Here is a 23,442-nt window from a genome sequence, read left to right as displayed (position 1 = left end):
TCTGCTGGGAGCCTGCTTCTTCCTCTCCCACTCCCCCTGCTTGTGTTCCCTCTCTCGCTGGCTGGCTCTCTCTCTGTCAAATAAATAAATAGATAAATAAATAAAGTCTTTAAAAAAAAAGAAAAGAAAAAAAAGCTTTAAAAAATAATATAAGGCACATTATAGTTTAGTGCTTAAGAGCTTAGCTTTTGGAGGCAAAGTGGAAAGTAGTCTGGCTGGGTTCAAATACTAGTTCTGCCACATGCTGTGTGACTTTGGACAAGTGAATTAACTATTCTAAACTTCAGTTTTTCCCAACTGTAAAATGAGGGTGCTAGGTAAAACCACCTCATAATGTCGTAAGGATTAAATGAGATGAGCCACATAAAGCATGTGATGTTTAGAACATGGTAAATGCTCAATAAACATTAACACTAGTCTTCACTGAAGTTTTCATTCTCCATTAAGTCTTATATCTGATCTTCAGTTGTGATTCTGTTTGTAGGAAACCTCTTAAATGCTACCAGTGAGGCCCTCTGACACTCACTTTACATGAAATTGGTGGTTATTTTTCTCGAGGGTGCCACTGTCTCTTTGAGCAAGTAGTGGCTTTCAGCAAGAGCCACCCAATTCCATAACCTTTCTATTACTTCATTTCCCCTCCAGACCTTACATAAGCCAGCAGCACATCCCTTTCCACCTGTATCCCGTCCCAGTTTACCACGGCAGATGTCCCACAACTGAAGAGCCATCTCACACCAGAAACTACCATTACTCTGCCCACCATCAGTGATGGGGGTCCTCACTGCCTCCTGGTTGATTGGCCATCTCCACAATCCATTCTTACAGTCACTATCCTAGGACCACTCATGGCACCAAATGTTTTAGATCAAATTCCCTAAAGCAGAGCCTGAGAAAGGGATTCAGAGCCATGTGATTTGTTGAGGAAGTGCTCTTTAGGAAAAGTTTATTTTGTTTGTTTGTTTTTTTTAGTAAACCCTATACCCAACATGAGGCTTGAACTCATAACCCAAAGATCAAGAGTCGCGTGCTCCGCCATCTGAGCCAGCCAGGCGTCCCTTCAGGATAAGTCTTTATGAGAAGAAATGAAACAGGATAGAGAATGGCAAGAACCAAGCATGGAAGTAGTCTCAGATATAGTCTGGCCTGAACCACAAAGGGAAGGTTCTGGAGCATAAACTGTACCACAGTTCCCTCTATCCCCCACTGAGACAGACCTAGTGAATCAGCCTTTTGTACCCCTCCCTCCCCCGGATCAATCAGCCACTGGCTGGGGGCTGTGGAGGACAGCTAACTCCTGGGAGGCAGCTCCCATCACCTGAGGAAAACTTTCCAGAGTCTCTGGAGAAGAGGGAGAGTTGTGAGCACTCAGCAGCCAAAACTCAGAGTAGTTGGGGGATGGACATGCCAGCTTGGTAAAGGGGATCTGGTCAGGGCACCAGTGTACAACATATACAGGCAACAAGTAGGAGGTCTATCTCCAAGGCAACTGGGAATTGCTACACGTACTCCTTGGACCTAGATTCTTAATTCAACTTGGTCCGAGTCCTTCCATGGACATGGTTGCCCTCGTTCTTGTGGGCGACAGAATAAAAACCAGCCTACATTTGGCCTATTTTCTCTTCTCTATTCCCAAGGTCCCTCTCTCTTCTCCTAAAGATGTGACTGACCAACAGTTTCTCTCCTGAATTTACACACTTGACTCCTCCTGCTACTAGCCAACTTTGATGATAGTAGAATCAAAACCAAAACAAGGCAGAGGATGTTTCATGGAGAAGTCAGAGGCCAAATAATGCAACGGGAACACATCCCCTCCAGCCTCTGAACCTCAATTTTGTCAGAATATAAATACCTTAAGTCGATTTCTTTTCAAAGGCTTTAATACTCAAGATGGGAACAACAGCTGGAGCATTCTAGTGGCTGGGATCATCATTTCTAGAAAAGGTTCGTTGCTGAGGTACCAAAACAGATATCATGCTGAAGAGTTCTCTGTTCCTTTCACTGTGCTCTTCCCTGAATAAGCTGTCAAACAAGGCGGAAACTACAAATAAAGCTTATTTCTACTGCATTCGTGAGGCTTTTCTCAGTGTCAACATTCTGAGACTCAACCAAAGAATGAGTGCCACCTGAAGGCTCTCCTTCATCCGCCATATCCACAGGTTTTCTCTTGTCTAGATACTTAAGCATGAAGATGCTAACAAAAGCACTTCTCGAAGGGGAAAGCAAACAGATAGCTATTCACTGTGGATTCTCCAGTGTTCCTAAGTTCTAACTGAAGGATTTCAACATATCTGTAAGTTTGATGGTTACACTGGAGAGAATGCTGGAAGTTATTATTACATTCATTATAGGAGTAGGTTTCCTCTTAGGAAGGCTTCTCTAAAATTGAGTAAGAGCCGTTCTGCGACAGAAACATCTATACACTTAAGGTATTTATGGGATCTGTCCTCTCATGACTTCTCAGATGTTTGAAGAGGCTACAGCTCCAACTGAAACTCATTCCACATTCTTTACATTGAAAGGGTTTCTCACCAGTATGGATTCTCTGATGCTGATTAAGATGGGACTTGAGAGTGAAGCCTCTGCCACACTCATTACATTGATGGGATTTCATGTTGGAGTAGGTTTTTTGATGTTGTTTTACGTGCGAACACTGGCCAATGTTTTCTCTACATGTATCACATTTACTGGTTTTCTCTGCAGTGTGAGTTCTGTAATGCTGAATAAGGTCTGAACTGTAACTAAAGGCTTTGCCACAGATATCACACTTATAAGGTTGCTCTTGCAACTCAATCTTCTTATCTTCAATCACTGTCAGGTTCCAACTGTATGCTTCCTCACAAATGCCATTTTTTTCATTTCTCTGACCCATGTGGAGCACCTGATGTTCAATGAGGCTAACGTACTGAAAAAAGATTTCCCCACACTCATGACACTGATGGGATTTCTCTCTAGAGTGGAGTCTCAGATGCCCTGCAAGGTGGGACCGCCTCCCAAAGCCTTTCCCGCACTCATTACACTTAAAGGGTCTCTCCCCACTGTGCACACTCTGATGCTGAACAAGATGGGACCTCACTCTAAACGCTTTCCCACACAAGTGACAGGTATAGGGTTTCTCGCCAGTGTGGACTCGCTGGTGCTGAGTCAGATGCACACGCTGATTGTAGCTTTTCCCACATTCATCACACCTAAAGGGTTTCTCCCCCGTGTGTATTCGCTGATGTTGAATCAGATGTGCACTCTGAATAAAGCTTTTTCCACATTCATTACATTTATGTGGTCTCTCTCCTGTGGATGATTTTTTGTGCACATACGTGACTTCACTGAAATTTATCCTCTTTGAAGAGGGCTGTCCTAGTATCTCTTTCATGGGAACTCCCTGCTTTCTATCCAACTTGCCTGGGTGTTCATGGCCTTCTCCAAAATCTTGACCTTGAGAAACATTTCTTTGGATTCTTCCTGATAGTTCCACATCTGTTTCGGAAAATTCTGAAATTTTCTTCTTAACATTCAATTTTGTATTCTTACTTCTTTTGTCACTGCCTGAAAGAATAAAGAGGAAATTCAATTGTCACCAGTTCTTTTTTTTTTTTTATGATTTTACTTATTTATTTCAGAGAGTGAGTGAGAGAGCATGAGCAGGGGGAGGGGAAGAGGGAGAGGGAGAAGCAGACTCCCCATTGAGCAGGGAGCCCAATGTGGGGCTCGATCCCAGGACCCTGGGATCATGACCTGAGCCAAAGGCAGACGCTTAACCGACTGAGCCACCCAGGCGCCCCTGTCACCAGTTCTTTTACAGAAGAAAGACAAACTGTCAGGAAAAAGAGGATAATCAGGTGAAACCACGATGTGAAGGCAGTAACAAAGGGAGGGATGCATGTATGCGCCTGACGCCAGCAGGAGTGAAAAGAACCTTTGGTATTTGTCTAGTGAAAAGAGTGAGACGAAGAGGCTCACTAAGCAGACCGAGGGGAGGCAATGGCTAGGAGGAGTCCCACACCTCTATCATACAGGAAGCAGAGAGAGGTATTCTGAAATGCGAACATGAGTTGGGCAGACAATGAAACAGAACAAAAACACAGCTGGATGGAGGAAGCAGACAAGAACTGAACAATGGGGAGCGAAGGACTATGAGGGGCACAGAAAGTTGGAAGAATACCTGATTAGGATCCAGGACAAAAGAGAAATGAGCCAGTAAAACCTACTGTCAAGAGGGTGGGTGATAGGTCAATCTCTGCTCTCTTCACCCTTAGCCATCACCTGAGCTTGTTTCCCCAGCAGGGCATCGAACCTGTGAATGCTCACCACCCTTCCTATCTGCTCCTTGGTCCAGACCATCAGCGCCACGAGGGCACAAACTATGTGATTCTGTTTACTCCTCTACCCCCAGCACCGAGCACTACAGGCTCCCGATAATTAGGGCTGGATGAGCGCACAAAAAATCCCTCTCTGGATCAAAAAAAAATGGGGGGGAGGAGGTAGGTGAGTGTCAACTAGGACACTAGTCGGAAGAACAACTGTCGAGAAGATAGGAAAGAACAGAGACTACTTTAAAGCAGTTGCTTCCCAAGTCCCGGGTGCTACTGGATGGGTTTCCCCAACGAGGCAGCCACCAAGCAGAAGGAAAGTACTGGCCGAGGGGAAAGCTCGGCTCAACCCAGAACTCTAGAGGCCTCGAGAACTCACAATCTTCTACTCCTCGACGGAGACAGTAGCAGTCACTGTTAATGCGAATGACAAGTAGCGGGGCTTGGGGACATCAAAGGCAGAATTTAAAAATAAATACTTTAAAGCCAGTTTTAAGAACTAGGTGAAAAATATTAAAAAGAGCCTTTAAATTCACAGTACGGTTGACAGTGATCTCCTCCTTATATATAAGTTTAATGTCACTTGAAGAGCCACAAAAAAAACACAAGTACACAAACCGGGAAAGTTGTTCAACCTTACCGATAACCAAACTAATGAAAATGAACACAGCAAAGACATCTCTCCTGCTTACTCCATTTGTTAAAAAAAAATGTCTGATCACCCTGGGAGAAATTTAGTAAAACTAATACGTGGTGACTGTTTGAGAAAGCAAAATGTATCAAGACCCGTAAAAATGTTTTTGGCTTTTCATCTACTAACCCCACTTTTGGGCATCTATTATAAGGAAATAATCTGAAAAAAAATTTTTTTTAAAGGCATAGGCACAGGTATCAGGACAAAAGAAAAAAATAATTAGAAGTTCAACTGAGGAACAATTAAGTGTCAATGTCTCCATACAATGGCAGGTTGTCAGAAATAACGAACAGGAGGGCCAAGCCACACTGGACAAAGCATGTCTAATATTTAAACTGTACCCTCCGAGTACACCTACCTACAAATAAGCTGATGAAAAAAAAGACAGAAGGAATACACTAAATAATAACAGCTCTATTAGTCAGGATGGTGGGATTGTGGGTGATTTTTTTTCCTTCTGCTTTCTTTCCTCCAAACTTCCTGTTCTAGTATTATTTTTATCATTTTAAAATAAAATGTGTTAGGGGACCCTGGGTGGCTCAGTCATTAGGTGTCTGCCTTCAGCTCAGGGCATGATCCCGGAGTCCTGGGACCGAGCCCTGCATTGGGCTCCTCTGCTGGGAGCCTGCTTCTTCCTCTCCCACTCCCCCTGCTTGCGTTCCCTCTCTCGCTGGCTGTCTTTCTCTCTGTCAAATAAATAAATAAAATCTTAAAAAATATATTTAAAAATTTAAAAAAATTAAAATGTGTTAGTAAAATTGAGAAAAGGGGAAAAAGGGAAGGAACCATGCGAGAGAGCCAAAATCCTCATTTACCACAGAAAGGCAAACAGATGATGTTTGAAATCAGTAAGTCAGGCAATAGCTATATTATTGACAGACAGGGAATTAGTGGGGCACCTGGGTGGCTCAGTTGGTTAAGCGTCTGCCTTCGGCTCAGGTCCTGATCCCAGGGTCCTAGGATCAAGACCCGCGTCGGGCTCCCTGCTCAGCGGGGATCCTGCTTCTCCCTCTACCCCTCTCCCCTGCTCATGCACTGTCTCGCTCTCTCTCAAATAAATAAAATCTTAAAAAAAAAAAAAAAGGGAATTACCAGAAGAAACAGGTAAGAGAGCTGAAAGCAGGTATCTCTGGGAAAGGGAAACTGGGGGGAGGATGGAGAGGGGACAGGTTTGCCTACTCATTGGACTAATTAAAGTATAAAACAACAAAACGGACTGTGATCTCTGCCCCTTAGCTACTGCTCCCAGTAGCACAACCCGTCTGTCCTGCTGCTCTAAGCTCATAAAACCATTTTTGCCTCCATCTGTTCTCTGAACACCAACTCCCGATACGTACATCTTTGGGATTTCTCTCTGAAGTGGCGTTTCAGGTGCTCGATTAGATGGGAGTGCCGACCGAAGTTTTTCCCGCACTCAGTACAGCCGTACGGTCTCTCTCCGCTGTGCACGCTGTGATGCTGGACGAGGTGTGAGCTCACGCGGAAGGCCTTCCCGCACACCTGACACTTGTACGGTTTCTCGCCAGTGTGAACGCGCTGGTGCTGAGTCAGGTGCACGCGCTGATTGTAGCTTTTCCCACACTCACCACACTTAAACGGTTTCTCTCCAGTGTGGATTCGCCGATGTTGAATGAAGTTTGAGGCTTGAAGGAAAAATTTACCACAATCGTTACATTTGTGACCTCTCTCGCCACTTGTGTTTTGCTTACGGCTAACGTCCGCGATGGCACCAAGATCTCTTTTCTGGGAAGGGTTCCGCCTTGATTTCCCCACTGCGGGGTTTACCTGCCACCTCTCTACCATGCCGTGAAGGTCACTAACTTCTCCAAACCCTTGACTCTGGGGAACATTTCTTTCAGGGCTTCCTGATGTCATCCAGTGGGGTTCAGCGTCATCAGAAATCTGCTTCACTGCGAGTTCCACGTTGTCATGTCCAGATTCATAATCTGAAATAACAGAAGGAAAATGCATTAGCTATTCCCCATCCTGGAAGAGACAAAATGACTGAAGGACATGGGTAATTACGAAGCCCACACGTGCTAGCACCGCGGGATTTGGCAAAGGTGGCTTCATGCTCCAGGGAGGGGACAAAGAATCCTCCAGCGGAAACACACAGGTTGGGGACGGAAGAGCTGGCAAGGATGTGTCAAATGGATGAAACTGGGAGAGCAGTCCTTCTATTTAATGGAGGTGATGTCCTCTTGGTGGGGTGCTTCAAGTACCTGTTTATGCACACCTGTGCAATATCGAATATTTTCTTCATAAAATGTAATATTGGGTTGTGCAGCTAAACACTGTCTTCACCTTCTTCTTCCCATTTATTCACAGCCTGGAGAAGAAAGATGATCTTTCCAGCTTTTGTAATCCCCAAAGAATCCCAGTTTGGTATGAATTAGTCTAACAGAAAACAAGGCGTTCCTTCTATACCCAGAGAAGAATCTAGTACTGTCAAGAGCTAGCTTGGCACCGAACAGTCACTGATGAATGCAGGTGCTGGACAGACTGCAGTCATCTCCCTGTGTAACTCGATCAGCAGCCTACATTTCACTTGAAGCACCGACATTTAATGTGCTTTGCAGAGACAAATCTTAGGTAATTAAAAAATAGGGAATATTATTTTTTTATATGCTGTAGAGAGAGACCAGGGCCTACGGAGAACTTTCTGATATGATTTTTTTTGTAAACAGAAAAGTTGTTTTCAAATATTACAGAATAATGGTATGACAGCTAACATTTGCTGAGTGCTACTATGCACCAGGCCTGTAAGTGTTTTACGATTTTATGGCATTAATCCTGACAATGACCTTTTGAGGTAGATAGTATTACTAACCTTTTTTTTTTTTTTTGACAGTGAGAAGTTATAATTCTTATTCCATCAAGAAAACTTCAATTTTAATTTCTTAAAACTTTTTCCTTAATTCTCTTCCTTTTAAAAGACATCTTAATAGCAGAAACAAACATATAATCAAAAAGAATTGTTTTTTTCCTCCCCGGTTTAAGTAGGCAGGTAATCTCTGTCGTCATAGGATTTCTTTTTCTCTTTTACTCACATCTGCTTATGCCCACATATTTTATTCTTACCAGAATTCTCTCCCATTCAACAAGTCAAAAAAGCACACGGTTTTCTTTTTCCAAGCGTGAATTCGGGGGAAAAAAAAAAATCAGATTAGCCCAATGCAACTCTTTGGTTCTATTAATAATTGCCCTTTTCCAGAGAAGGCAATTATATAGGTTGTCACACCAGTGGGTTTACAGATTTGCTTTTTCCCTCTTTCCCCACCTCTCCACCATGTACATGACAAGCTTTCTGTTGATTCCTTGGTTTATTTGTGTATCTGACAAAGGACTATGCTCCTTGCTCAGTGCTCTGCCCAGCTGGTTAGTAATGCAATGGCGGGGAGCAGGGGAGACAAAAACACCCAATCAGGCAGATCTGGTGCTTTAAAGTTTCAGGCTTTCAACCTCACTGCTGCCCTGTCTGGTATTCTATGTTCCTACAGTTGGCTCCTTTTCCCCATTCATTTTTCTCATCAGCTATGTCAAAATATCTCCACCATGGCTTCCAAGATATATCTGTTATTTTAAATTTTAAATTTATTTAAAATATATCTGTTATTTTAAAATTCCAGTAGTGTATGGTGTATGTTATCATTTTTGCAAAAACGTGTGTATACAGAATATGCCTAGAGATACAATCCAGAAACTGTAATAGTCAACAGAAGACTGAGGATTGGGGTAGGTAACTCAGTTTTCACTTTATACCCACTTACACTATGTGCATATATTTTACTATGTGCATGTATGGCCTTTTTCAAACCAAAGTTCTCCAATGTGTTCGAACCTCTACTCCGCCACCTACTTCATCATCTGCTCATTCTCAACAGGTGACTGTCTCCTATTTCAAAGAAAGGCAAGGCTCCTTGAACACCCCACAGCCGCAACCAAAAACTTGCTGGCAGCCTTCCTCTGTCATCCTCCCCTCAGCTCATGGTGGAAGAGCTGTCTCTCTGGCCAAAGCCAAGCCTTCCTCCTGGACCCTGGACCACCCCATGCCATCCTGTTTTTGAGGGACCACCCTCATCAATGATCTCCTCTTCCTTGCCCCAACATTTCAAACCGACTCCTTATTAGTTATTTTCCAGTAGCATTTAAGTACGCTTAAAACTCTTCCACTGAAAAAGAACGTACAGAGGCACCTGGGTGGCTCAGTTAAGTGTCCGACTCTTAATTTTGGCTCAGGTCATGATCTCAGGGTCGTGAGATCAAGCCCCACATCGGGTGTCATGCTCAGTGGGCAGTCTGCTGGAGATTCTCTCTCTCCCTCTCCCTTTGACCCCCCACCCGCCAATAAAAAGAAAGAAAGAAAAAGAAAACATATAAAACCAATCTATCCATCTAAGCCATGTACTCTTACAGTGATAAGCCCTCTTTCTCATATCCTCCACAATGTTCTTGGAAGTTTATCTATGATAGCTTTCTCAAATTCCTCTCCTTTGCAATCTTCAAAGAAACTGTCTCTTATTCCCTAATATCCTGGACACTCCACTGTAATGGCTGTCTCCAGGATACATCTATTTTTTTAAATCTCCTTTCTGAATCTAATGGATACTTTTAAAACCCTGACCTTCTCTCTCTTTTTTTTTTTTTTTTAGATTTTATTTGTTTATTTGAGACAAAGAGCAAAAGAGAGAGCACGAGCAAGGGGAAGGGGCAGAGGGAGAAGCAGGCTCTCCACTGAGCAAGGAACCTTACGCGGGGCTTGATCTCAGGACCCTGGGATCATGACCTGAGCCAAAGACAGCCACTTAACCAACTGAGACACCCAGGTGCGCCAAATCCTGACCTTCTCAATGCTGTCAGGAACACACAGGCATGAAAATCATCTCATGTGACCTTCCCAGAGAAGTTAAGGGGCAGAAATCATTGAATGTGTTCTTAATGTAGGAGTACACTAGAGTTGTAAAGAGGTTGTGATGAACAGATGGATCCAAAAAAAAAAAAAAAAAAAAAAAAAAAAAACAACAACAACCCAGAAAGGACAAATTTAAAACTGCTTGAAGAACAGTGTAAAAAAGAACTGTGCCAAGTTCTGAAAGCCTGAAACCCATCAAAGGCCTGCAAGGTAATTGAAAAAAAGAAAATGATACTACTAGACTCAAATTAGACAACTGAGGTATCTGAAATTCATTTAAAAAGAGAATGATAAAATATCTGCACTGCATATAACATTTGAGCTACATAAGTAATCCCTTGAGATGAAACACCACCAAGATCCCCACAGATAAAGCCGCAGAGGGCACGTACAAGTAAGTCAAAGAAAAGGAAATACAAATATATATCACTAGTATTAAAATAGAAAGAAAATTTCAGAGAGTAGGAGTCAATTTTATTATTTAAATAAAAGCCTGTAAGCGAACTAACTCTTAGAATAATGTAAACTGGTATAATGCTTTTCAAAAGCAATTTGGCATTATATGGGGCTAGCTGGCTCAGAGGAGCATGCGACCCTTGATCCTGGGGTGGTGAGTTTGAGCCCCACGCTGGGTGTAGAGATTAATTAAATAAATAAACTTAAGGAAAAAAAAGGCAGAGATTTGGCATTATACATGTATTTCATCTGAAGTTTACCACAGTGCTTGGTATGTAATGGTTCTTCTAAGAGAATTCATTCAAAAGAAGCTAAAAGCCATAAGCTCCAAAATGTTTGCTGCAGTGCTCTGATTTTTATAACCACTCCAGGCACATAACTGAGTATTAGTTTCCAGGATCATAATTTAGAAATGGGTTCAAAATCTCATTTAGGGCACAAAATTCAAGAAGAGATGGGGACATGTAAAATGTAGATGTCAAGGCGAACGTCATGAGATAGGCACCCGTGATCTGAGAATGGTGATGGAGTGAACAACTAGCCACCCATGCATGGGGAAAAGGGAGATCCTCTAACACAGCTGACCCTTGAACAACACGCGTTTGAACTGTGCAGGTCCACTGACACGCAGATTTCTTTCTTTTTTTTTTTTTAAAGATTTTATTTATTTATGTGACAGAGAGACAGCCAGCGAGAGAGAGAACACAGCAGGGGAGTGGGAGAGGAAGAAGCAGGCTCCCAGCGGAGCAGCCCGATGTGGGACTCGATCCCGGAACGCCGGGATCACGCCCTGAACCAAAGGCAGACGCTTAACGACTGCGCTACCCAGGCGCCCCGCAGATTTCTTTTGATACATACCCCGTAAATGCATTTTTTCTTCCTTACAATTTTAATAACAATTCCTTTTCTCTAGCTTACTTTCATATAAGAACACAGTATGACACACATATAAACTATGTGTTAATCGGCTTTATGGGTTTTTATAATTTTTAAATTTTTTATTTATTTTTATTCTTATTTTTATTTATTTATTTTTTAGTTCCTTTTTCTTTTTCTCTGACTTTATGTTACCGGAAGGTTTCAGGTCAACAGCAGGCTACAAGTAGTTAAGTTTTGGGGCAGTCAAAAGTTATACGCATGGGGCGCCTGGGTGGCACAGCGGTTAAGCGTCTGCCTTCGGCTCAGGGCGTGATCCCGGCGTTATGGGATCGAGCCCCACGTCAGGCTCCTCCACTATGAGCCTGCTTCTTCCTCTCCCACTCCCCCTGCTTGTGTTCCCTCTCTCGCTGGCTGTCTCTATCTCTGTCGAATAAATAAATAAAATCTTTAAAAAAAAAAAAAAAAGTTATACGCAGACTTTCAACTGTGTGGGGGGTCAGTGTCCCTGGCTCTGTGTTGTTCAAGGGTCAAATGTACTCTAATAAACAGTTATTCAGCAAAGTCTGAGATGTTTCCACAAGTGAGAATCATTCAGTTAAGAATTATTCAATTTGTCAAGGAATAGAAGACAATAACTACCACAAATCTCTTAAGACCCAAGCCTGTTGGTTCTGAGCTCTTTTGTCTTAAAGCACTAAAACGAGAACATTTGCTGGATTGCAAATACTATCCCCCAGGTATTATCAGACTTCAATCATACCCTGATTATGATGGAAATAATCAGAATAAGCTGAATAAGGAAAAAAGGAATGTCAATTTACTCTTTCACAGAAAAAAAATAAAATAAGCGAAGTCACAGTAATTAAGTCACATACATGCTTTTGTATGATGTGCCAGAAATACTCTTTATAACAAAATTAAGATGTCCTAATCCATGCAGATGAAATCATTCTTACCCATGGAAGTAATACTCCCATAATTCTCTTTCCTGTCATCCCTATAGAGGGACTTCTGGGACTGGTCCAAATGTCCCCATTCCTCCAGGATGAAGGATACAGCCACATCAGCCACATCTTCAATTTTCACCAACTTCTGAAACACGAGACCGCCACTAAATTCCCATTCCCTATGTTAAAATTTGGAGTGAGGGGAAGAATCGGGAGAGTGAAGGGAAAAAACAGAGGGAGGGTCTGTGCTTCAAAGAGGATAGGGGAGCACTGGGTAGAACGGAAAGTGACATTCAAGTAGGAACCCCAGATGGGCCCAGTCTGCAGTGAGAGACAGAATTCCCGATGGAGATTCAGGATTAGGGCAGCTACTTGTCCAAGAACAGACATGGGTCCTCACTGCGGGCATGGGACACCGGCTCACCTGGGACCCAGCCGAGAGGAGTGAGGCTGTCAGCTCCTGGCTGTCCTTCAGGGGAAGGGAAGGAACTTGGAGAGCAGGTAGGGCTGAGGGGGGAGAAAAAGAGTTGTCAGTGAGAATATCTTTGCCCAGTTTCGACTGCCATCATGTTCCACTTCCGCTCAAGAATCCATGATGCACCTTGCTGTGGCAAGGCCCCATTTTTCTGCTTGGCTCTCAAGACCCTCCACGTTGTGGCTCCTCCTCCACCTAACTACACTCACTCTTCCCTCCGAAAAACTAGACTCCCTGCTTTGGTCAGGCTAATCCCTGCCAGTGATCTCAAGACTATGCCATTCACCTGTTAAAGGATGCAATCTGCTCCGCCAAGATCAAATCTAGTCATCTCAGAGAACAGCCAGTCCCACAGCTTCCACAAAGCTGAAGCGCTACCGAGAGCCCAGGGCTTCTCAAACTTTAATGCGCACACGAATCAAATGGAGGTCTTGGTACAGGGCAGATACTGCTCAGCAGTTGTGTGGCGGCCCCCGTATTCTGCACCCCTAACAAAGCCAGGTGATTCTGCTGCTGCTCCTTGAGCCACACTTTGGCTACAAGGTCTTTGTCCACATTCTCTTCCTTCTAGAAGCTACCATGGTTGATGGAGAGTCAGCCAATTAGTAATGTACTAAGTCTACATTGTGTGTTATAAGAACAGGCAGATACAACAGTTCTTGTCTTCCATAAAATTCACTGTCTAGTGGGGAGAGCAGACATGTGAGCCTCACTTACTTCCAGCACAGGGTAATGTGCTTGAAATTCACCCAAGTTTCCACAGAAGCGTGGAAGACGGAGCACCTACAGAGTGGACAGCAGGAGGTGGGAACATCAGGAAAGCCTTTCCACAGGCTCTGTGGAAGTGACTCTGGTAAGCAGGGTTGGGGTGGGGTTGGGGGGATGAGGGTCTTTCTGGGAAGAGTGAATTGCATGTGCAATGCCTGGAGGGTCTGAACTCTACGTGTTGGTGACCTTCTAACCCCTGCTGTCATCTCTGCTTGTTCTTTGTCTGAGACCGGTGGTGCATACGATCTCATTGTCTATGTATGCCCTGATTGGGACAGATCCACCCGGTACTAATCTTTAACCTGACAGTTTAGACGTTGCTATGGTTTCCCTGGTCCTAAAGATGTACGTTGTTATGCAGCTTGCTTCTGTCCAAGGACCAGGAAGTAATCAGCAATGACACAAAAAGGAGGAGATAACGGTTAGAGACGAAAGCCAGAAACAGAGATAGCAGCTGAAACCAGGAGTGTGGCTACAGAGTCAAAACAGGACTTGAAGAAAGGGATGAATGTACCTGTACTTAAATGGTAATTTTGTTTTTTAGTATAGACTACATTCCAATTACAACTGGAATAATTATAATAATTAACACTCCAGACAATTCCACTTACTTTATGAAGTTCCTGTAAAACCTTTTGTTTCTTTAGCTTTTCAGCAAATGACTTTCCCCTCTCACGCTGGAATTAGTCCCAGACACAGAAAACCAGCTCTCAGTGCTATCTAAGGCACAAGGAATGCAGCCTTCCCCAGTGTGTAATCAAAAACCGAAACAAACACAAAACAAACCTCGTAATTTTGTTGGAAGATAGAAACTGGCTAGGTCTAGCTAACAGGGCAGAGAAGAGAAGTAGCACCTAGGGACGGAAGGAAAGAGCAGCCTGGCGTGATGAGACCCTGGCAGCAGAGGGAAGAGGACAGGAGTGTGCACTTGGGAGGGCCTGGTGCAAAAGCAAAAGCAGCACAGCTCAGACTGGGGGAAAAGGTTAAATGTAGAGCTGGATTTCTGGGGTTAGAATCCCAGCTCTGTCACTAACAGCTCCGTGACCTTGAAGAAATTTCCTAACCTGACTAGGCCTCAGCTTCTTTTAATTTCTAACACGAGGATAACAGTGGTACCTATTCTATTGGGTTAGTGTGGGCATTAACCCTTAGTATGCCAACTAAGTGTATCAGACACAATTTGGGATTTGGGGTTTCTTTTTTGAACAGTGTTAGCTATATCTTTTTTTCAGTATTAACTATTTTTAAAGGCTGGAATTACATGACTTTTATTCCTTTAGAGGTCTTCTGAAGAACAAAAAGAAAATTTATTTTAGTATTATTAAAAAATAGAATACAACTCATTCTGTCTTATATCTATATGGATCCACTGGCCTCTTCTACACATGGAGGGTACATTTTGAAATCTGAGTGATCTTATTTTTCCTGTATCATAAAGCATTTTCCTAATTCATCATCCTAGAAATTACTGCATGTTTTTTTTTGTTTGTTTGTTTTAAAGATTTTGTTTTATTTATTTGACAGAGACAGCCAGCGAGAGAGGGAACACAAGCAGGGGGAGTGGGAGAGGAAGAAGCAGGCTCCTAGCACAGGAGCCCGATGTGGGGCTCGATCCCAGAACGCTGGGATCACGCCCTGAGCCAAAGGCAGACGCTTAACGACTGCGCCACTCAGGCGCCCCTACTGCATGTTTACTAATCATTACTCATTAATTCTTCCCAATGATAGCAGAAAAAACCAAAATAGTAAGAAAACAGGAGAATAAAGGAAATGCTTAGGATGATGATGTAAGAATGAAATAAATCATCTTTCTTCACTAGTCTCCAAGTATTAAATTCACTGCCCAGAGTTTTGCATCATCTTCAAGAAGGTATAAGACTGTTGATGCCTGCTTTTAGCTTTCATCGAGCATAGCTGTGAATTCAGAATTTTTCGTTTTCCACCCCATCAGCAAAGAGAAGAAAATTTACAGCTGAAAACACTTCACTATTACTAGATGAGTAAGAAGACGACATGAAGAGACAGAGCAGTGAATTTCTCATGATAATGATGAAACTGAACCCAAAGGGTAAATCTTCGAAGGAGTCTACAAATAATATCAGAGGTAAATTTTCTCAAACATAAGAATCAATCATACACACTTCATTTCTAATTTCAAAAAGGAAATATGACATTCTCATCCACTGACTTATTCAACAGGAAGGACTTCATCAGGCAAGATTTTGCAACAAGATTCTGGACTATCCCATTTTTCAAAAGGGACAGTTTTCATTTTTCTAAAGGGAAAACAGACAGTACTGTGTGACAGTATTCTTTCATTTTTTACAATTTTTCTATTATCAAAATGTACTTGATATAAAGAGGTTTAGTTCTTATTAAAACTTCCTTGAGAATTATTTTTATTATCCTTTGATTCTTCTGTAAATTATTCACAAAATAACATATATAATATATATAATTAAATAATACGATAATATAATAATAAAAGAAAATAGTAAATATATATATAAAATAAAGGATCCCTTGGGCCCAGATGGTAAACAGCGAAAACTATTTTTTCTGGTACACTGAGGGTTTAATGAATTCCTACAAGTAAAGCACTTGTACACTTGCTGACACCCAGTAAACACTATTAAGTTAACAGTTGCTGCTGTTCCCACTTTTTATTATATCGCAGTGAAAGGAAAACTGGAAAAGGTCAGAGCGGTCAGGGCATGTGAAATGGAAGACCTGACCCCCAGGGGAGAACAGAAGAAAGCCTGGGGCCGAACCTGGAACACAGGTTCATGATACCTTCTCCATAATTCTGAAATCCCGAAGCTCTAAATACCAAAGGCCTTCCTCTCATTAAATTAGTCGCTGAACTAATTTGACAGCAAAACCTGACTAGAACTGATGGGAAACTAATTGAAGTTTTTATTTAATCCGCTTACTGTACAGCTGCATACATTTCACTGCCGAAATATTAATGTGTGTCACTGTGGAGTCCCACCTCAAATCCTGTTGGTACTGTAATATACGGTATATAAATCATATTCCCTTAATAAATCCGAAAATTCCGAATCCTAAAATATATTGATAGCGAGAGTTTGTGATTAGGGTTAGAGACCTGTGGACATTTACCACCATAAATAAGATACTCAGCAGTTCACTTTTCTTCCTTCATGTGTCTAATACAAGTTAATAAGATTGAGAGGGGGGCAGGAAAGGAGAGAGAGGAGAGAACAGTCGCTCTAAAGGTCATTGTGAGGCACTGCTTGAAATAAGATTTCAAGGTGAGTGACTGAGCAGCCAAAAACGAATGCAGTCGGGAACTGGTGAGCTGTTCTTACATAAGCAGGAGGACAAAATATGAGATGGAGCCGGAAAACTGTCGTAAAACAAGTACGACACTTTCGTAAAGGACTTCTGTAGCTCTTCCGACAGTCCCTGCACTTAGAGCTGTCATCATCATGACAGCTCTTGAACGGAACTACGGTACACTGCCTAGCCATCCTACAAGCTGACCTCTCTCTCAATGCCAGAGACTCGATGCCAGGTCCCCAGACCTTCCCAAGCTCCCGATCCTGCTGACTGCAGAGAGGCTGCCCAGCCCGAAGTCCCTCTCACACAGATACCGCTTACCCACGTGGCCAGGGCACCCACTTCTAGCCACATCTGTTCCACTGAATCACACGTCCTCACCATTTTCCTCCAGGAGATGAGGCTTCTGTGGCTCCTGTTCAGACTGGGGGTCCACAGACAGGAGCTGGTGGCTGAGGGACTCCTGCACAGCTCCAGGTGGCACCATCTTCGGAGGAAGCACTTCAGGACACACCACGATCTGACAAGCACAACCACACCGATCAACACGTTGCAGAGAGGGCTGTGGAAAAATCCAGTAAATCCCCATTCTTCTTCCATTCATTCTTTTGCCAAATATTTAATGTGCATCTACAACGAGCCAACTGACTATACAGTGGCTTAATAAACACGGTTTATTTCTAGGTGAAGACGACTTCCATTAAACATATCCACACACAAATAAATACATAATTACAAACTGTTATATGTTAGAAAGGAGAAGAAAGTAGTGCCTTAAGACAGAACAGATGAGACCTACTTTAGAGAGGGTGGCCAAGGAAGGCTTTTCTGAGGAAGTGTCACTTTAAGTAAACACCTAAAGGGCAAAAGAAGCCCACCAGGGGAAAAGTCAGAAGTGTCCCAGGTAGAGAGAACAATATAAGCAAAGACTCTCAGGCAGAAAATAGGTGTCTGGTACAGTTGAGGAACCGTAAGAAAGTCAGGGTGGGTCAAGTTTAGTGAAGGGGGAAAGAAGTGAAAAGGGAGGTGGCAGAGGTCAATACAAGACACAGGAAGCCACACTCGGTTCCTTAGCGGACCCCATTCAAGAAGGACAGACCAACACCAAGACCAGAGCTACTTCCTGTCCAACCTGCTAAGTACTCCATCTTTCTCTTCTGGGCTCTCGGTCAACCCTAGGGGACACACAGTTACTCTGCCACAACCGGTCTCCACAATCTGTCTTTTCCAGAAAGTACTAGCTCAGCAGCATCCTAGCATATAATAAGATCCTGCACTGAGAGAGAATTGCCATCCCCCTCTTCCCTTCCGTTATGTTTCAAAGCACTTTAAACTTTAACCTTCTTAGCACTGGCAGAATGTGGTACAGGAGTTACATTAACAGGTGGCTGCAAAACAGTTGTGGCAAAGATCATTTGGCATGGAAGTTTGTGAGTCTTTGTGGACCCGCTCAGGATAAGAGTTAAGATGATGCCAAGTATGTCAAAGGGCACGTTGGCAACGAAGAAGCAAAGCAGCCCTTGAGGTCCCCTGACACTAGGACAGAGAAACCAAGGAGGGGGTAAAGGATAAAGACTGGGAAAAGGCCTGCCAGAGACAAGAACTGCCTGGAGATAAAGCTGAGGAACAATGTCGGGGATGTAGATGGCAGGCAGAGAGAAAGGCCAACAAAGTGAGCTGCAGACGCCCTTAAGAAAATCCCCTCTATGGACCTCAAATCCCTGACTACCACTAAGCAATTACTTTTCTGTGTCCCTTCCAAACATGGGCTGCCTATCACAACGAGAGAGGTAAATGTACATAGCGGCTGTAAGTCCTGTTTCAAAAATCCTTTTTGTTTTTAACTGTACTTTTGAATATTTATTACTATAAAAAAAGGAAAAGTTTGTTCATTAAGGTCACAAATTAGGCTTAAAAAAGAAATAGCAAGACGTCACCATGAACCTTTACTTTCTGTCCTGATGGAGGCAATAAAAGGTTCAGACATTGCCATCTGGAGGACAATCATTCGGTATATCCAAGGGTCTGGCTGAGGGTTGGTAGGAATTCCCTCTGCTGCCCACTTGCCTCATGGAGTGAATTAAAGCAGCTGAAGAGCCTGAGGATGTTCTGGAAGGTTGAAGTACCCCCTATCCAGAGATGAATAATGAGACTATCACCTTACAATGAAGTGCAATGGCTTTCAAGAATCAAGGAAGGGCGCCTGGGTGGCTCAGTCGGTTAAACGGCTGACTGGCTCAGATCATGATCTCAGGGTCCTGAGATCGAGCCCTGTGTCAGGCTCCCTGCTCAGCGGGGAGTTTGCTTGTCCCTTCTCCTCCCCCTGCTCATGCTCTCTCTCAAACAAATAGAATCTTTAAAAAAAGAGAGAGAGGATGAGGGAAATTCTCCAACTAGCTTCAAATTCTTGTGACCTAAGGTCTCATGATTTTTGTTTCTTTGCTCAAAAAAAAAAATTAAATTAAATTAAAGCGTAACAGAGTGTGACCCTAGCAACAAGAAGTAGAGGGTCAGAGTATAAATGAGTAAGGAAAGACAAGAAGATGTAACAACATAAATCTGGGAGAAAAAAGTTATAACCATATCAAACACCATGCACCAAAAAAAATAAATAAATAAATAGAAGTAAAAAAACTGAGAACCAACTAGTAGAAAATTTTCTTATAATATTGTAGTCGAGAAGGCCTTTCTAAGTATGGCACAAAACCCAGACACCATAAATTAAAAGCTATAAACAGACTACATAAAAATTAAAAACCCTGCAAAACAAAAATCTCCGTAAGTATAGACAAACAACAAAGTGGAAAAATAAACTTGCAACTCAGATGACAGACACAATGCTTACTTTTTTCAAATAGATAAATAATGTCAACAGATGATTCACAAAAAAGGGTACACACATAGGGCGCCTGGCTGGCTCAGTCAGTGGAACATGTGACTCTTGATCTCAGCGTTGTGAGTTCAAGCCCCACAAAGGGTGTAGAACTAACTTTAAGAGAAAAGGGGGGGGCGCCTGGGTGGCTCAGTCATTAAGCGTCTGCCTTTGGCTCAGGGCGTGATCCCGGCGTTATGGGATTGAGCCCCACATCAGGCTCCTCCACTGGGAGCCTGCTTCTTCCTCTCCTACTCCCCCTGCTTGTGTTCCCTCTCTCGCTGGCTGTCTCTCTCTGTCAAATAAATAAATAAAATCTTAAAAAAATAATAATAAAAGAAAAGAAAAGGGGGGTACACACATAGCCCTTTAAAATACATACTGTGGTCAAACTCACTCATAATATGAGAAATGCATCCTAAAATTGCACAGAAATGGAATATCGCATCTTTCAGATTAGCAATAACAAAAAGTTGGATAATATCACATTAACAGGCTGTGAGCAAAAAATTTCTCTCGAACACTACAGTAGGGAGTAAAAACTGGTAGAAGTTCTACCGAGGGCAGTTTGCCAACAGCTGTCAAAATTACAAATGTATATGGCCTGAGCCAACAATCTGACTTCTCCTAAGCATTTAGTCTATAATTAATGACGTATGTAAAAGACAGTCATTGCAGCAAAGTTTGTTATAGTAAAAGTTCTGAAGCAATCTAAAGGAATGACTTAAACGGCCTTCAACAGGAGTTAAATTCCACACAATGGGATATAACACAGTTGCAGAGAGTGGGGCAATGTTGCTTGCACGGACATGGAACAAAGCAAAATATAAGAAAAAAGCAAAAGGCAGAAGTGCACAGTGATTTAAAAACATTTGTGTTTTCTTAAAACCATGTTATCTACACGTGTGCTTATATATACAGAAGAAAGTCTATCTCTGTAAGGATACACAGGTATCAGGTGACAGCGGCTGCATCTGAAGAGAACTAGGCAGTCGGGGAGTTAGGGGCGGGAGGAAACTTACTTTTCATAACAACCTTATGCACCTTTTGAATTTTGTATCATGTCATTCAAAAAATAGATACAGTAATTTTAAAAATAAATAAAATCGCTGACTGTCTTCTCCAGGTTAACACACTGGATACTGCTTCTCTTTGCTGGAATGGCAGGAAATCTCCACAGTGTACCTAATCCCAGGAGAACAAAAGAATATGGATGAAGCACCAGAGCGCGAAGGATTTCACCCCTGCTCCACAGCACCTAACTCTCTTCCTCTCCTTCCTCATTGCTCCAATGTCCCCCCTTTCGCTCACCTGCTGTCTGCGTTCCTCTAGTTCTCTCTGTATATTTTCTACCACAGCCACAGCCTCTTCTCCACTTTCCGGGTGATGTTCTCTCACCCAGGTCTGGAACTCTTCAGGGAGGATGGTCAGGAACTGCTCCAGCACCAGCAGCTCCAGGATCTGCTCCTTGGTGTGCAGCTCAGGCCTCAGCCACTCGCAGCAGAGCACCCGGAGCTGGCTCAGGGCCTCCCGGGGGCCTGAGGCCTCATGGTACTGGAAGTGCCTGAAGCGCTGGTAAAAAGTCTCGAACACTGGAGGATTGTACTCCTGCATCCACGTGCAGTCTTCTTCTTCCACCTTCACTATTAGAAGGTCTTCTTGCTCCTGTGAAGTCTCAGCTGGAGGGTCTAAGTCTATAACTTCCCCAGACTCTGTCATTATCATTCCAACTCAGAGGGATGTCTCCAGGTTAGCTGCGTTACACAGATCAAATCTGTTTTCTGCTCTTTAAGATCTTCTGAAGGACACTTCCATTAGTGTGCAACCTACTGATATATTGGAAATCGTTATTAGCAAAGAGATGACAAAGAGGTCATTGATACTAAAGATGACCACTCGACAGTGCAATTTCCTTTAAAATATAGACTACAAGACAGCCGTCACTCCGCCCATAAAATTACTAACAGAGAACATTTCCAACATTTAAAAAATGTAAAGAAAAGCAATAAAAATCTGACATTAGGCCTAACAGAATACAATTCTAACGGTGAAGAACATTACATTTCATCTAAATAATAGGACAAGACTTACTAACCAGTTCAGACGCAGTCTCTGCTTTTCTCTACCACAAGCCAAACTTATGTCAAAACAGGGGTCAAAAACATTACAATGGTCAAAACGGGTCCTGTCCTTCATGCCACAAGAGCATGACAGACCAAGAGGAGACTTCATTGGTCCCGAAGAGAAGCACAGTTACAAGAACAGATTTGGACCTGGATTCTTCAGAATCGCCCCTGACCCCATAGTCACGGAAACCGGGCGGGTCAAGGTTAGAGACAGGACCCCCGTCTGGACGCAAAGCCCATCCCCTTTCCTCCAGGCACCAGTCCCGGGGAGCTCTCCTGAAGACCACGCTCCCGCGGCCACGCTTGGGAAAACAGGTTTCTTCCCACAAACGGAGAGAAAACCGAAGCCGACACTTCGCAACACTTCCTCGCCGGAAGTAAGCAAGTCCAAGCTTTCCCTGTCCAACGGGGTCGAGCCATCAATCCCACCGCCGAGAGCACTTCCGAGTCCTCTCTAGGAATCCCGGAGGTCCTCGCCTCGCAGCGGGCGGGAGCGGCCCGCCCCAGACCCCGCCCCGGAGGGCTTGGGCCAATCGGCGGGGAGTTGGGGCGCCTCCGGGACGCGGCCGTTCCCCGCCCACCGAGCCACAGGTTCAGCGCCACTGGAGTGGGGGAAGAAACGGAGTCCGCTTCTTCCCACCCGAGCCCAAAGCCATTTAAACAGCCCGGGCTCCTCCTCTTTCCTTGGAGTGGGGGCAAGGGACCGGGCCTTAGCTGTCGGGAGTGGTTGCTAAGGCAACAGTTGCTACTGTGTGATTGGCCGTGGAACTTGCGCTCCCCCACCCCTAACACTCTGCGCCCCACTTCGAAATAGGTTTGCCCGTTCCTGAGAGGCCGCAACCCTAATTTCTCTTTAATTTTAAATCCTTGGTTTTCTTCACCTGAATCCTCGCCCCTCCCCGCACTCCGTCTGCAGACACACCCACCTCTTCACCGCCGCATTGCTCACGGGGCCGAAATCTCCGACGTCAGACGCAGAGTCTCAGGAGCCTACAACTCCCAGGAAGCCCCGCGCGGGTCACGCCCACTAGCCAATAGGGCCACGAGTTCCTTTGCACCCAGGGCCTATCAGAATGCGGGAGGGAAGGGAGGCGTTTCCTCGAGCGCCTCGGCCGGGAAGGCAGATGGTGGCGGAGAGTGTTGCTCTCCAGGCTGGGGAGAGTGGAGTTGGGACTTCTGCGTTCCTGCGAAGACGAGGACTTGTCTATGCAGGGCTTCTCTAGCCAAAAGGATGTCCTTCTTAATAACCCCTCGTTGTGTTTGTGTTTACAAACGCCTAAATTGACACTGCGGTATGTCTGGTGGATTGTAGGATTAGTGTGGTTTCACTTTTTACTTTTATTTAGCTTAGGCTCACTTTTCAACACTGAGCCTTTGGTACTTTCAAAATTATCTTGGTGTACGGTGTGAAGTATAGATCTTTCCGAATCGCTACCCGGTTGTCTCAACATTTATGAGAAAGTCTGTCTTTACCTTCCATTGATTTGTGATGCTGCTTTTATCATACGCTAAATCCTCGTGTTTTGTGGTCTGTTTCTAGATTTTCTGTTCTGTTACATTGACCTATCCCTGTGATAGTAGACTGTTTTAATTTATTGAGGATTAACAATTGGTTTTAATATCTCTTTTTTAAATAGAGAGCACAAGCAGGGGGAGGGTCAGAGGAAGAGGGAGAAGTAGGCTTCTGGCTGATCAGGGAGCCC

The 23,442-nt window shown here is 43.7% G+C and overlaps 1 protein-coding gene across 6 annotated transcripts; it reads right to left on the bottom strand.

Moving 5' to 3' along the window:
- Positions 1-1,862: 1,862 nt before the first annotated feature.
- On the bottom strand, positions 1,863-22,213 carry ZKSCAN5 (zinc finger with KRAB and SCAN domains 5). Of its 6 annotated transcripts, none has more exons than XM_008698370.2 (7): positions 21,709-22,196; positions 20,925-21,442; positions 17,123-17,261; positions 12,620-12,702; positions 12,205-12,340; positions 6,339-6,947; positions 1,863-3,543 (listed from the first exon to the last, which is right to left on the bottom strand). In XM_008698370.2, the coding sequence occupies exons 2-7, from the start codon at positions 21,336-21,338 to the stop codon at positions 2,417-2,419; spliced, it is 2,508 nt and encodes an 835-aa protein (XP_008696592.1). In that variant the 5' UTR covers positions 21,339-21,442; positions 21,709-22,196; the 3' UTR covers positions 1,863-2,416. The 6 variants fall into 6 exon arrangements, with proteins under 6 accessions (XP_008696592.1, XP_040490734.1, XP_040490733.1 ...); XM_040634800.1 differs by having other exon boundaries at positions 12,205-12,337; XM_040634799.1 differs by having other exon boundaries at positions 20,925-21,439.
- Between the last annotated feature and the right edge of the window lie 1,229 nt (positions 22,214-23,442).

Source organism: Ursus maritimus, unplaced genomic scaffold, assembly GCF_017311325.1.
Source record: "Ursus maritimus isolate PB19 unplaced genomic scaffold, ASM1731132v1 scaffold_2, whole genome shotgun sequence".
In the NCBI taxonomy this organism is placed as follows: Eukaryota; Metazoa; Chordata; class Mammalia; order Carnivora; family Ursidae; genus Ursus; species Ursus maritimus.
Note: the sequence above shows the minus strand (reverse complement) of the source record. Positions and strands in the feature narration are given on the sequence as shown.